We start from the raw sequence: 14,249 nt of genomic DNA, 5'->3' as shown, positions 1-14,249 counted from the left end.
CTGTGGCTTGTCTTATCAAGGAACACCTCTAAATACATCTCTAAAAACTTCTTAAAGCCACATTCTCTCTCTAGCCTGAACTCATTTTTCCCTGCTATAATTTCCACCACAGCTTATGCTTAGTTATGTTTGTATTTATGAAGTTGTCTTTACAAAGAAAACAGCTGGACACTACTCCTGAATAGAAACTGAGGGTTTCTTTTTCTTTCCAACCTTCCTTTCCATGAACCACATTTGGCTCCACATGTCCCTCACACTGACTCTCAAAAGCATTCATTACTTCTGCATCACAAATCACAAGTGCTCTAGCAGAACCTTTTCTCTTTTAAAAGACAAGTCAGAATGTCCTTTCTTTGTTATGAGTGTCCTTAGTGCTATGAGCCTTATTCTGTAGTACTTTTATTGGCCTGATTCAAAAAAGCAGTGCTGAACATTTTATACTCTCTACATGCAAATATAGGATCCTATGAGGTTAGATGGGATCCAGTGTTAGTGGGCCAACTTCTCCTACATCATGCCGTAACTCATTGCATGTGCCTGGCTTCCTGGAAGAGTTGCTGTTTTGTGTCTAATGAGTCAGGCACTGAGCATGGCCATCACTTCTACTTATGAAACAGTCTACCTTTGACACACAGGTGAAAGCACCTCCCTAGTTTGTAATCATACCTGAGGGTGAATTGTGGCTTAGCAATTTTTATTAAATGAAGCATAAATAAGAGGGAAAAAACAACCATATACATATGGGGACAGGAAATTTGCAGGACAAAATATGGCTTACTTTTTCTTGATATATATAATACAATGTTATTTATTAATGGCTATACTTCAGGATTCAATTCTCAGTCAAGTTACATGTCAGTTGAGCAACAGTGATTGTGCTTGTGGGTTCCCTCAGCCCACAGCAGATGTAAGGTCACACAATTTAGCCTTTCTCTGTGAGCTAAGCTAATTCATGTCTCCTCACCTTTGCCTGAGATCACATAGCAAATGGTTGCTGGAAATTACCTTGCCCATAGCATATTGTTAAGATGCATAAATCTGATAGTAAATCTTCATCCTGAGTTTGCATGGTGTTTGGGAAGAGATATTCCTTTTCGTCTCTATAGAATCTAGTACAATAAAGTCAGACTACAGACTGACACTTCTACACACTGATGCAACCTCCACCCTAAATTTAGCTGTAAAGCTGGATGAGACTTTTCCCTTACGTATCTCCCAGGGTGTTGCACAATTACTCCCCTAACTGATACTGCTCTGCTTCGTGTACAGGAGATGGAGAATTATCATGGGAACATTCCGATGGAGATATCTTCCGGCAGCCAGCCAACAGGGAAGCCGTAAGTGTGACCTACAATTTAAAGACATAGTTTCCTGCTGTTCTGTGCATATCAGCACATTGGGGAAAAATGAGAAAAGGATGATAACAGGTCTGAATATCTACTGCTTCATCCTGGGTTCTGTGAATATACCCTTAATAAACTCAACCTGAATTCATGAATAACGCCGAATTATAAACTCCCATGAGCTCTTGTGGGCTCTGGATTTGGTCTTTGTTTGCTATGCAAGCATCACTTTTAAATCATAATTGCAAACACTTACTTCCCAGTTGACATATACACATGTATATATTTACTTTAGGGGATTCACTATCTCTGGGGCTAAGAGTATCCATTAACAACTTACTGCTCAAGAGATTATTTTTATAACAGCATTTGGAGAGAATATGAAGAGCTTTTAAGCATTAGGTGCACTACCTAAATATATGAACCAACAGGTCTTTGGATCAGTGAAAAGAATCTTGCCTTATAAAATAACTGCTGTAATATACACTATTCCTTCATGCCCATGGGTATTTTGGAAGATAATTCTCTGAAAACAACCAGTGTTTTTGCCCTAGAAAACCCACTGCACACTAGTACTACTACTACTACTACTACTACCACCACCACCACTTTTCTTTGCAAATAAAATGAGACCTCCCGGTCTGTAACACAGATTTTAGTACAGTTCTGCTCAGTCTGTGCAAAGCTAACCCTGGCCTTGCATGAGAGTTTAAAGCTGCAAGCAAACACAAAGCTGGACAGTTGTTCTGGACATGGTCTGCCACTGGTGCCCTAGTAGAAAGCAATTTTGATGAGAAAAACTAGACAGGCTTACAATTCTTCTCATCTAACCTTAAAGTAGAGTAGACAACAGTAAAGTAGATATCTAGCTCTGAACACCATTTTTAATACATGGAGCAAAATAGGCCCTTCTGGGTTGTGATTCATCTCCTCATGATACAGAGATCCACAACAGGTCAGGTTCTAAAATTGCCTCTCTGTCCTATGACTTGATTAGGGGACTTCAGATGACCAACTTAGATAAAGACACCTACACTGACATATATGTCTGGTGAGATGAGTTACAACTGCATATGTGTAGATGACTTCACTACCACGTTAACTATCTGCAAAACCTGAATGGCCTTTATTTAGTATGGTGCCATTCATTACATTTAATTATGTTTGATGATAGTGGCAACACTCTCGTTGCCTGTGTTAAGCTTCTAGTACAGTGTCTTTCCCCGTGTTCATTGGAATGAGACATTCACTTTCCTGCTCTCTTTCTGTCTCCAGAGACACTCATACCATCGCTCCCACTATGACCTGTCACCCAGCTCTGCGAGGCAGGTAGTCAACATTCCACGATTTCCCAATGCCAGGAGTAACCGGGGAGTCCTACCGGATCCCCAGCAAGCTTCAGGAACAATAGTACAAATCGTCATCAACAACAAGCACAAGCATGGACGAGGTAAAGACAAGTACTTCTTATAGTATTACTCTGGGTCAGGAATCAATCACATTCTCAAAATAGGCAGCAGAATCTTGGAAATTCATACTGGTATCAAGAGATCCAATGCAAATCAGGGAGACAAAAAGCAATAAACTATTAAGGATACAAAATTAGCTCTTAACTGAGATCAGTTGTGTCTACACATACAACAGTGCATTTCACTCTGGAAAGGCACCACACTATCATGCTGCTCTCTGAATTACTTCGTGGGATTGTGCTACGTCATTCTGAGAACACATGCAGTGGTTACCAGGGAAGTGAGTGCTTTGTGTGATAAAGGACACCACGATGCCTTTAGATTCGCTAACTTGTTCACACAGTGATTTGTCCAGTAGAAAATTGTTCGTGGTTATTTTCTTTACACCGTCTCTCCTGTTTTGTAACTTCACTAGCTGCAAACAGCGTATGTTTAAACTGCCCCACAAATCTCAGATCATAAAGCTTGCCATAGTATCAAGAGGTTTCCTGCCTCCAAGGCTTAGCAAATTATTCTTAAGAAAGACAATATAATGACTTGCCCCACCTTAAGCTAGTTGTCTGAGACAGTGAGATGCAATAGGTGCTTTTCCTCCTCCACGACTAATACTAGAGGCAGAGTAGGCAATTAGCCTGTACTGGATGCGTGAGCTGTAAGAGGCAAAGTCAACCAAGATAATGAATCTCACTCTAAGAATCCTTTAGTGCCTTCTGATAATATAATATAGGACATACTACATTATGGGGACAGCAGAACTTAGAGCCCATATGGCAAACCTTATCCAAGCATGACTAAGCCATATTCCTGCTGCATTACAGGAAGAACAAAAATAGAGGGAAAATATCAATTCTCCAGTTAGTGGGACAGCAGGTTTTGTACAATAAAAAGGGTGGGATGCTCAATTCCCACAGTGGGTGTACCTCAGTGAACAGAGGTCTGCAGGAACAGGCCTAAGAAGCCATAAAAGGAATAGCTGTAAGAACGTATGTTCAGAAGAGCATCTATCCACAAATGCCAGTCCGTATGCACTTAGAAACTACCCACAAAGAGTTAAAAGCCCTTGTATTAGGGCCAACTAATCATTTAAGGTATTAACTAACAGAAGGAATGTTGGCCATAGGATCTTTATTATCCACCTGAACAAGCATGAAAAAACATTCAGATCATGCCAGTGTTTTATGCTGAATCTAGGAGCAGGAATCTCCATGCAGTGCAATATCTTTGACATGTAATTCACACATGAAGACATCATCAAAGCAATTTCTAACTGATTTGTTTCAGCAAATAAAGAGCATACAGACGAATAGCATATTTCTGCATGCAGTATATAGTAACTGCCACAACTTCAGACACTCACTGCCTGGAGAGTGTCTGAGAGATCCCCATGAAGGAAACAGGAATGCTGACCATATATTTTCTTTTGTTCTTGTGCAGTTAACAAGTGTTTTATTAATTAATGCACATGCCCCCTGAGATGCATTTAAGCATGTTAAAAAATAAACACACAACAACTATCCTGACATGCAAATACTGTGCAGTTGCATGGATACAGATTTATCATTCTAAATATGAAGAGCACTAAAAACAGGGCATCAGGGAACTAGAAGTTATTTGCCATATTTTGGCTTCTACTGGAGGCTTCATCTGCTACCTCAGAGTAATTATTTAACTGTTCTGTGCCAAACAAACCATTAAAACAGAGAGAATATGTATCTACACAATGTCATGTATTATCCCTTCCCCTGTCACGGAGAAATCATGAAATATTTATGTTCATAAAGAATCTGGAGAACTCTAGCTGGTAAAAAAAACCCTCCATATAAGCATAAATATAATTAATAATATAGTATTTAAGCATGTGAGAAGCCTGCTGAGCAGCTGAGTACTTAGCAGTTTTGTCATTTATAGTTTTTTCTCCCATGTTCTTAGCATACAGATAACACTTTATTTGCTTTTATTTGAGAAACAAAACTGTTTCCTACCTCTAGAATAAAAAGCTGTCTTAAGAAAGAGTTAAAAAGTAGCAAATTATAAACCAAATGATAGCATAACCCTATGAAAGACAATACATTACAAAAAAGACTCCCCATAAATCTCAGTAACTCAGTAAAGTATAAGCCAGTTGGTCACATCTGTTACCAGTTAGATGTAAATTTCAGATTACAGATAAAAATTAAATTGCTTTTGAAAGTTACAGGCAAAATAGGAACATATTTTACAAATAAAAGCATTAATAAAAATGATGGCATATTAGAAGAATTGGAAATATTTACAACATATCCCAGCTTCACTTCAGTTGCTTTTAGAAATCAGGCAGTGCCCTTTCTTTCACCTTGTTAGGATAAGTTTGCATTTTTCTTTGTGTTTATAAAATATTTAAAAAGAAAGAAGCAAGGTTTATAGGACAAATGCAAACATGGTGTAAAGTGATATAATTCCTATTAACTGCCGGGTGACCCAGACTGGCTTCCACCAGGCATGGATTTTTCCACTCTCCTTGTGTCAGCAGTATTTCTCTGTCTCCCAAGGGCACTGATGAATAAATATTCTGAGGTGCTTAGATGCTATTGGAATGAAATTTCAGTCCCATATGCATCCTTTCATGTTAATGTTTCCTTGTGATTCCAAAAGCCAAATGTCTCTATATACCTATAGACATATATATTTCCACAAAGGACATTAAACTTCATTTTGCAACATTCCCTTGCTTTGTTCTATGTGTTGTGTAGCAGGAACTCTCATGCAAAAGCAATAAAAGGCTCAGGTGGCACTAATCCATCCTGCTGATAGCATGGCTCTCGCTGCAAAAGCCATGTTCAGCTAATGGTAAGAAAAGTTGTGCAGATGACTCAGTAGCAAATGTCATGATCCTGTCATCTGCAGATTCAGTTCTAGAAGGCAGAGCCAGTGTAGCACGCTGTGTCCCGTGTGTGGACCGAGATTAGGAGGGGAAGGAGGAGTGAGTTTTATAAGCTGGTTAATGATGCACAACTGAAATGCATGCACTGGAGAGGAGCTAGTCAAATACTTGACTCAGCCACCTTCACTGTTCTCAAAACAGTGATGGACACCACTGTCAGCAGAGTTGCAATCAAGGCAAAACTGCTCAGAAAAGGGTGATCGCAGGCTCAGACTCATTTTAAGTAGCGAAACTCCAAGTTAAAGTTAACAAGCAGAGAAATGGGCCAGAGACACTAACAAATTATGCATAGAGACACCGCTTTTAAGAAATGTGCATGAATCAAATGAATATTCATAGAGAGGTAGCCAATGAACATACCTTTTCCAGTTGTACTTTTTCTTCCTTTTCTTTTCTTTTGTAGTTTGTGTTTCAAATGGCAAAACGTACTCACATGGTGAATCTTGGCATCCTAATCTCCGGGCCTTTGGAATCGTAGAGTGCGTGTTGTGCACCTGCAACATCACCAAACAAGAATGTAAGAAAATTCATTGTCCAGAACAATATCCCTGCAAATACCCTCAGAAAGTAGAAGGAAAATGCTGTAAAGTCTGTCCAGGTAAAACAAAGTTGATCACAGACCACCTTTTTGCTGTGCATGTTAAGGGGCTTGGTTCAAACCTTCTGGTCACAATAAGATCTAATGAAAATAGCAATAGCTGTGCCCATTGTTCTAATGTGTGTGCAGAGGTCTCCATGTGAGAAAGGCAGAGCTGCCTGGCCAGCCCTGCTCTACCCTGCTGTTCCTCAAATGGGGGGGGCTTGCTGCTTGGGGCACATATGTTCTGCTCGGTCACTGCCTTTCTCTCTACTGTTAGCATGACTTCCTGACACCCATTTCCAAAGAAAGTACACAGAAAGTTCATTACTGTCAAAAGACTCTCCCATCCTTCCCCCACTCCAGTGCCCACAGAACCTTCAAATCATTTTCTAACTTGTGAAATTTGCATGGAGATAGTATCATTTCTCTTTTTTAAAGTGTACCAGAAGGATTCAAAATCTGATTATAAATTGATTGGTGTCAGTTATGTAACTTAATCCTTAAAATAAATACTAACTTATCACAAATTTAGCACTGTTTCTATGCTGCACTAATGATTAAACTTATGTAGACATTACTGGCTAAAATCAATGCCTACAACTAGTGAAAAATCTGCTAACATGAATCTGCTGATGGTCTGCCAAATGACCAGCCATGTTGCATATGATATAAAGGGTAAAGGAATGTCCAGTTCCCTTCTGTGCCTTTAAACTTCTTTTCTAATCTGTATGGCCCATTTCTATGTTTGTTTGGTGATGCATTGGGTGGAATACTCTGAGGAAATGAGTTGTTCAGTTGTACACAGAAATCCTTCATAGAAAGCACACTTCCCATTTTCTCTTGGTAGCCTTGCTTACTGGGAAAAAGGACGATGCAGTGGCAGTAGGCAGGCAGGAGGTGTGTATCTACATCCTTTTGGATACTTGTGAATCAGAGCGCCACAGCTTTTATTGGGCTCGTTTGAGATGAGAACAGTCAGCTGGCTAACGGGCTTCAATAGAAAATGTAATAGCAAAAAGAAAGTTACTGTCTTTTTCTTTGAGATTCTATGTGCCAATTTTTAAGAAAGCTGAACCTCTTCTTGCAGTCTGTCTTGTATGTATGGAGATTAGTTGTCTTGTATGTATGGATGGAGATTAGTATTAGTTATTAGGTTTTTTCCACAAACAGGAGTCCGAGTTTCTGAGTTGCATCATCTCTCTTACATTCTTGTCCAACGTCCAATTACCAACAGAGTAATTACAATTTCTACTTATATGCTCTACAACTTTATGAGGTGGGCAAGAGATAACGTGCACTGTGGCTAGCTCAGGCTTGCACTGGCCAGCTGGCTGCTGCCAACCAAAATGCAAACCTTGTAGGTTCTACCTGCCCTTTTCCTCAGCAAAGCATTGATTTGGGTCTCTTCACTCTGTCCAACCACCAATTTTCATTTATTTATTTATTTTATCATCTCTGAGACTGCTACCATTATTTCAAATATGCTTGAAGAGTGGACAACAGGTTCAAAAATTGTGAGGAGTCTCACAGACCACATGGTTTTACACAGCTCATTTCCTTATGAAACTGGATTATAAATATGAATATTACCTTGCCACCATAGACAGGCTGTCAGAACCTAGCACAACAGAACACTATTAAATGTCTGGGGCTTAGCTGGAGATGGATTTGAGTGGCTATAGAAGTAAAAATTCTACTCTTAAACTAAACCTGCTCGGCTACCGGTGCCAAGTAAGTTCTGGAGGACTTGATTACAGCTGTACTATGTGTTTTGGGCTTTTTTTAAACAGAAGAAGTGCCAAGTCAAACCTTTGACAGCAAAGATTACTTCTGTGGGAAAGAGACATTTCCCGTCTATGAATCCATTTTCACAGAGGAAGGAGAAACCATCAGAAAAATTGCTGTAGAGACTGAAAAGCCACCTCAAATAGAAATACATGTGTGGACAATTAGAAAAGGTGAGTTGAGCAAGTTCTTTAAACAGTGTATCATCTTCCATTAAAATCCCAGGACAATTTACAAATCCAAGCATCTTGAGACTGCTGTTCTTCTGGCTATTTAGGATATCCCTATTACAGCCACTTCCAACATACTCAAGTCTTGCTGTACAAAAAACATTAATAACAAACAAAACTCTAGTTCTGTAAACTCCTACCCTTCATTGTGAGCCAAAGCACAATGACAAACAGGTTGTCAGTAATACCCTGTGTAATTTATTGCAGAGAAATACGTAGTAGGGTTTGAACCAAGTGCCTGGAGGTTCTTATTTAGGGTGGACCAAAAAGCTTTCCATTTAAATCAGTCTGCCCTGTCTGCCTTAGTGGTGCTACACCCATGATGGTCTAGAATACCGGCAAAAAATGTGTTAAGGATGGAAACAGTATCTTTTACCAGACTAACTGGTAAAAATAGAAAAAAATAGAAAAGCATCCAGAAGCCCAAGCACTTCTGTAAATCCTGAACTTTAGTATAATAGAAATTATCTCCAGCCTCCTAAAAATCCTATCTACTTAATGTACTTTAAGCAAAAAGCAGGTGATCCTCATAGGAAACCCTCATATAGTGCAGCCCTTTACAAAGAAATGATGCATGTCTAGAATGCACTTTAAAGCACAAAGCTCAAAGTCTGAGCAGAAAGGAAGTCACAGACGATCGGACAGTGAATAGCTACCGTGTGTGTTCAAGAAGCCACAAAGCCTTGTGATGATTTGACAGTGATGTTACCTGCTAGCTCATGACAGGCAAAATGGTATCTGACTGCAGAATGATACTGTTTTTCTCCAAGACACTGGGATTTGGGCTTCTGCTGTAATCTTACATTTACTCATTCTAAGGAAGGGTTCAGCTATGTTGGAAAAGAATTGGCTAATTCTCACACCCCTCATAAACTCTCCACAATTGTATATCCACAGAAGGGGAGTAGCAAAAAAACGGGGGTGGCAGACAGAATAAAAAAGAATAGGCTGAAAATCCACGTAGTTGGTAAAGATTATTTCACAAGGTGACTCAATGTGGCAGTAATTCTACACAAAGGCAGGACAGCAACCCAGGTTTAAAACAATAGCCACATTTCCAGTAACATGCACTTCTCATTTCTTTGCTGAAGGGATTCTGCGTCACTTCTATGTTGAAAAAGTGTCCAAGAGAGAATTTGAAGAACTTCCTTACTTCAAGCAGATAACAAGGACAACCCCTAGTAAGTAAAATTTTGACCTCTTCAAATTTTTCTTCATATAATCACAGCCTTGCAAAACCACTCTTTTTTACTCAACACAGTCAAACAGATGTACTAATTTTTCCTCCAGTACATGGCTCCAATATTTTAGAAGTTTAGATTTAAATAATCAAAATACAGCAATTTAAAATATAGCTACATATAACAGTAGTTCATGTCCATGCTGTCTTAGTCTCCTGTATTTTGATAAAATTTGATAAAATACAGGATAGGCTGTTTTCTGCCCACACTGCCGTAAGTCTGAAATACAGCTGATGTCAGCACAGCAGCACAATTTGGATTTATTTACGTTAACATGTCAAGTTACCCCAATTTTTTAGGAAGTCATTTAGAAGGGAAAAAATTCAGAGATGATTCAAGGAGTTTTCCTACATACATATACATTTGAAAGAAGCCTTTCCTATGTTCTTAACAATATCTTCATTATTAAAATCTGTCTTAAGGACATGTAATTCTTTTATCACTCTTGATTCAATTTCTTTTTTGTATTTCATCCAGCTTGTGATATGAAACTTAATTTGATAGTTGAATTAAGGTATAGACATTTTTAGTTCCCAGTTCTTTTGCATTACAAGTTGTCATTTTTTCTGAGGTCTCTAATTAGGCAAGGAAGTATTTTTCCCACAAACAATATATTCTTGATAATACAGGCTTAGTGAGAAGCAGACACCCTTTCATATACAAAGTTTCCTAATTTTTTGCTGTCAGCCTTCCATATGTTTGTCATTGTTATTTGTAATACAGTATTCTAGTTACCAGGACAGCAGGCATTTCTATTAACATTATCAAAAATGTATAGAAATATTAATATCCAGCAAACACAGTTGGTGTTACTCACAGGTAGGCACAGTTCACGGTGTGTAAAACACTTTTAGATTTGTTGCTTCCCAACTTTTAAATACTTTGGTTTGCCATTAGAGTTAAATTTTTACATCACTCTGTTATAAAGCAGAGTATCCAACGTCATAAATGGTTGAATAAATAGGGTCAACTTAGAGTACTACTTAATTAAAGAAAGGAATAATATTCTGGTCCTTGTTTATTATTTTTAACAAAGTTATTTTGCATGGAATATGTTACGTGATTGTAAGATACTCTGAATATTTTCCATGGGAGGATTGGACATTCTCTCTTTGACCATTGTGAATCAGTTGGTCTAGAGAATGCTTGTAAATGTCTTCAAAGTTCCCTATGCCCTTTTCTCAGTCAGTATCTGTCTCCTTTGTATTTTTGTTTTCAGGCCAGTGGAAAATATTTAGCGAGGGAGAAGCTCAGATCAGCCAAATGTGTGAAAACAGAGTGTGCAGGACTGAGCTCGAGGATTTGGTAAAGGTTTTGTACCTTGAAAAGTCTGAAAAGGGTCACTGTTAAGGGAGACAGCACTGGAGGGAGAAACACAAGAAAACTTATGAAAACTTGGATCTGCAGCTGGACTGCAGGCTTATTTTGCTTAAGTCAACAGTTGCCCTAAAACCCAAAACTATAATGCAGTAATTATTCACATCATGCACAGCAAATTTGCTGCTTTATGTGTAGTGGTCTGTGTCAACCGTTCAAATATCTCCTCCAAAAGACTAGGAGGCTCTGTATTACTGGTGGGAGAAGGAGAAAGAGAGATTGTACTTTCCCAGAGTTGCATTTCTTTACAAGTTACAAAGAGAAAACAGAACATTTTTATTATTATTATTTGGCAAGTTATTCAAACTAATGAAAAGAAGGACACCTAATAAATGTGCAGGAGCTATGGAGAGCATTATTTCCTGTGCTGAGTTTATACCATTTCTGGTGTTGAAATGACTCATGGATTTTTTTTAGTAGTGGAGGAAAAATACAAGTGATACAATACTTGTGTTGGAGACATAAAAAACAGATTTAAACTAACAAACTCCTAAGCAGCCTGCCTTTGGGATGATGTCTTGTAGTCGAGCAAACTGAGTCCATAAACTGAACAGCAGGTGTTAGTGGCAATCACTATATTTTTGTAGCAATTTGAGCAAATGTTCGCTTTTAAGTGGTTTTCACTGTTTCCTCCACCCACTTCTCTAAAAAATGTAAAGTGTTAGCTCCCTATCACAGCCCTAATAACTTCATTCTTCTGGGCCCTATTAACACATGGTCTTGGCTGATAAACTGCCTTCTAAAGTGACTGCCAGAAGGTGGTGAAGTACTTGCCCTACTTTCAAAACACCTAGAGGGTTAAAACTCCTGATTAGTAACTCCTTAAGAGTTGTGGCAGTGCTTAATTTATTTGTTCCGATTTGTTACAAACCTAATCTTCTGCATTTTTCCGAGAGTAACCTCTCAATTCTCACACTTCAAGGACAGCTCTCTCCCATGACAAACACCAAACAGCTACAGCAGGCCTCTAGAACACAGCAGTTGTGTGGAAACTGTTATCTTTGTGAAAAACAAATCTGAGAGATTCTGTTAAATTTAGTATAGTGTGTCTACAGCGTGTTTAAGAAAGGTGGCTCTCATCTGCAGAAAAAGTGTAATTTAAAAAATGTTTTCTCTGAAGAGTCACTAAAATACTGCACTGCCTCGTGGCTGCGATGTTGGATTAAATCCCAAGAAGCAAGTGACTCTGCCTGCTTTTGCTCCCATTTTCTACTCCACAAGCAGACAGGAATACTGCTGTTCAAACACACGCTAGGAAACAAAGCTTTATGGAAATGGTGTGAGCCAGGGGCTGGGTCTTCACAGGGAGTGAAATCAACATTGACAGCAAGGATTTTGAGGTTTGTCATTCTGCCAGTGACAGCACTCCAGGGTGTACCCATTTCTAAAGCGACGAAGGTGGGGCAGAGTTCAGTGCTGAATGCCAAAAGCCCATTTCAGGCAGAGCTTCACCCTCCTGAGGGGATCCTTGTCTTGAGCAGCAAACCCTGGCAGCCTCCCTCTGCAACGCAGGCCTCGGGGCCAGGCTTCTTCGTGCCGCCCCGGTCCTGCCCGCAGCGTCGGGAGGAGTGTAATGCAGGGCTTCTCAACAAAGAGGAGCAAGTGAGGAGAACAGACGTGAAGGTGAAAGAAAGGCTGAAGGGAATTAGGGGAATACATATAGGGTGATCTCAGGTCCTTAGCAATCTTGCCTGCGTAAAACCATCCCACTGTCCCTAGGCCTGGGCAGAGAGCAGACAGTATTTAGCAGGAATTCCCTCCCTGCCAAGCACTCAACGTGGTCCACTGCCTAACAGGAAAACATGCTAAAAAGGGAGCTCCTCCAGCAACCGCGTGGATTTGCAAGAACGAAACACTCTCACCTGGTATCAGTAAGAACCACGGGGGTCTCTTTCCAAGCCTCCATGGGCTGCAGGGAAATCCTCCGGGGTCCCCCGAGGGCCGCAGGGCCGTCCCCGCCGGGGGCCTGGCGCGCCTCCCCCCTCCTCCCGCCCGGCCCTCGGCGCGGCAGGGCTGCTCCTCACGCTTCGCCCCTCGCCGCCCGTCTCGCCCTTTCCTCAACACGCCTTCCCCTCGCCGAGGGGCTCAGCTGTGCCCTGCGCCGGAACCCGCCGGAACCGGCCGGAACCGGCTGGAACTGGCCGTGTCCGGCCCGGGGCAGCCCCTCGGCTCTCCTCAGAGGGGAGCCTGCCGCCCCGCGGCCAGCGGCCTGGCAGCACCGATACCCTGCCGCGGCGCAGACTTAACTACCACCCGGCCATTAGAAGTCCTGTATCACTGTTCGTTGCAGGGAGAGCTAAGGGAACTGCCCCACCACCTTTCCACGGGACTGTAGCCTCTGCCTCCATAAATCCTGTCCTGGTGTTTGAAAGGGGTGTAGGGTATCCTAACGGAGGTCCTAACACCCCACTGCACCGCAGGTTACTGCCGCGGAACGGTAGAAGCAGCAGTCTGGCACCAGCAACAGCCACTGGGTTGAAATGTGCTGCGGAAGTGCAAAATTGTATTATAAATCTAACAGGTCACGAATTAACCTTATCGTTCCTTTGGTGAAGGCATTGTGAGGAAGAGGTTCTGAGGAACTGTAGCGATCTGGTGGGAAGACCAGCAGTTGATTTCTCACCTCACAGGCATCGTCTGTCTGTAGCAGTAGCTGGTGGAAAAAGACTAAGTGGAAAGTGTACAGCGTTTGTAATATTTTTTTTTTTAAGAAGAAGGCAACCTGCTTTTTGTATTTGTGACAGGACAGGTGGAACCCAGATTGTGTATTTATTTTATAATAAACACTTTTTAAGAAAAGCAAAAAAACCCCATAAGCATCATTTAGTAAAATGCAGTGTTGCATTTTTCCAGTTTCTGGTCACTTAAGACAACAAAATACACAGTGTTATATTTTTCGTTCTCTTCATGGGACGTATGTCTGTTACGGTATTATTTATGTACTTGTTGTATCACTTTGACCTGGTTTGATAAATTAATAAACTCTGAAGTTGATAACAAAACAAGACGCTTTGTGTATGACGCTGCTTGGTCAAGATGTCTGGTTTCAGTTCCCTGTTTGCAGACCTGCTGTGGCCACCTCAGAGAAAGCCTGAACCCGCGCGCCCAGCTGGGTGCAGTGCACTGCTGCCTGCTCTGGAATCCGGTACAGAGCGGTGGAAGAGTCAGATTCAAGACTTAGACTGCTAGACGGGGTGCAAAGTAAGGCTTCAGCACTCACCCGCGTCCTTAACACTTCAAGGGTGAGCTTGAACCACGTGGACTTCAGCAGTGCACCTCGGATGCCAGTTAATCAAAAACCTAA

At 40.8% G+C, this 14,249-nt stretch overlaps 1 protein-coding gene across 5 annotated transcripts in view; it reads left to right on the top strand.

Annotated features, from left to right (window-relative positions):
- CHRDL1 (chordin like 1) overlaps window positions 1-13,947 on the top strand; it is a 45,225-nt gene extending 31,278 nt beyond the window's left edge. For 2 of the 5 annotated variants that reach the window (XM_029996400.2, XM_029996398.2), the window contains exons 7-12: window positions 1,270-1,337; window positions 2,619-2,793; window positions 6,136-6,330; window positions 8,103-8,270; window positions 9,419-9,508; window positions 10,788-13,947. In XM_029996400.2, coding sequence (XP_029852260.1) covers window positions 1,270-1,337; window positions 2,619-2,793; window positions 6,136-6,330; window positions 8,103-8,270; window positions 9,419-9,508; window positions 10,788-10,918 — 827 coding nt within the window. In that variant the 3' untranslated portion in view covers window positions 10,919-13,947. The remainder of the gene's footprint in view (window positions 1-1,269; window positions 1,338-2,618; window positions 2,794-6,135; window positions 6,331-8,102; window positions 8,271-9,418; window positions 9,509-10,787) is intronic. The other 3 variants (XR_003920808.2, XM_029996399.2, XM_029996401.2) reach the window with 3 other exon arrangements.
- The last annotated feature ends 302 nt before the right edge of the window (window positions 13,948-14,249 follow it).

Source organism: Aquila chrysaetos, chromosome 21 (assembly GCF_900496995.4).
Source record: "Aquila chrysaetos chrysaetos chromosome 21, bAquChr1.4, whole genome shotgun sequence".
Lineage (NCBI taxonomy): Eukaryota > Metazoa > Chordata > Aves > Accipitriformes > Accipitridae > Aquila > Aquila chrysaetos.
Note: the sequence above shows the minus strand (reverse complement) of the source record. Positions and strands in the feature narration are given on the sequence as shown.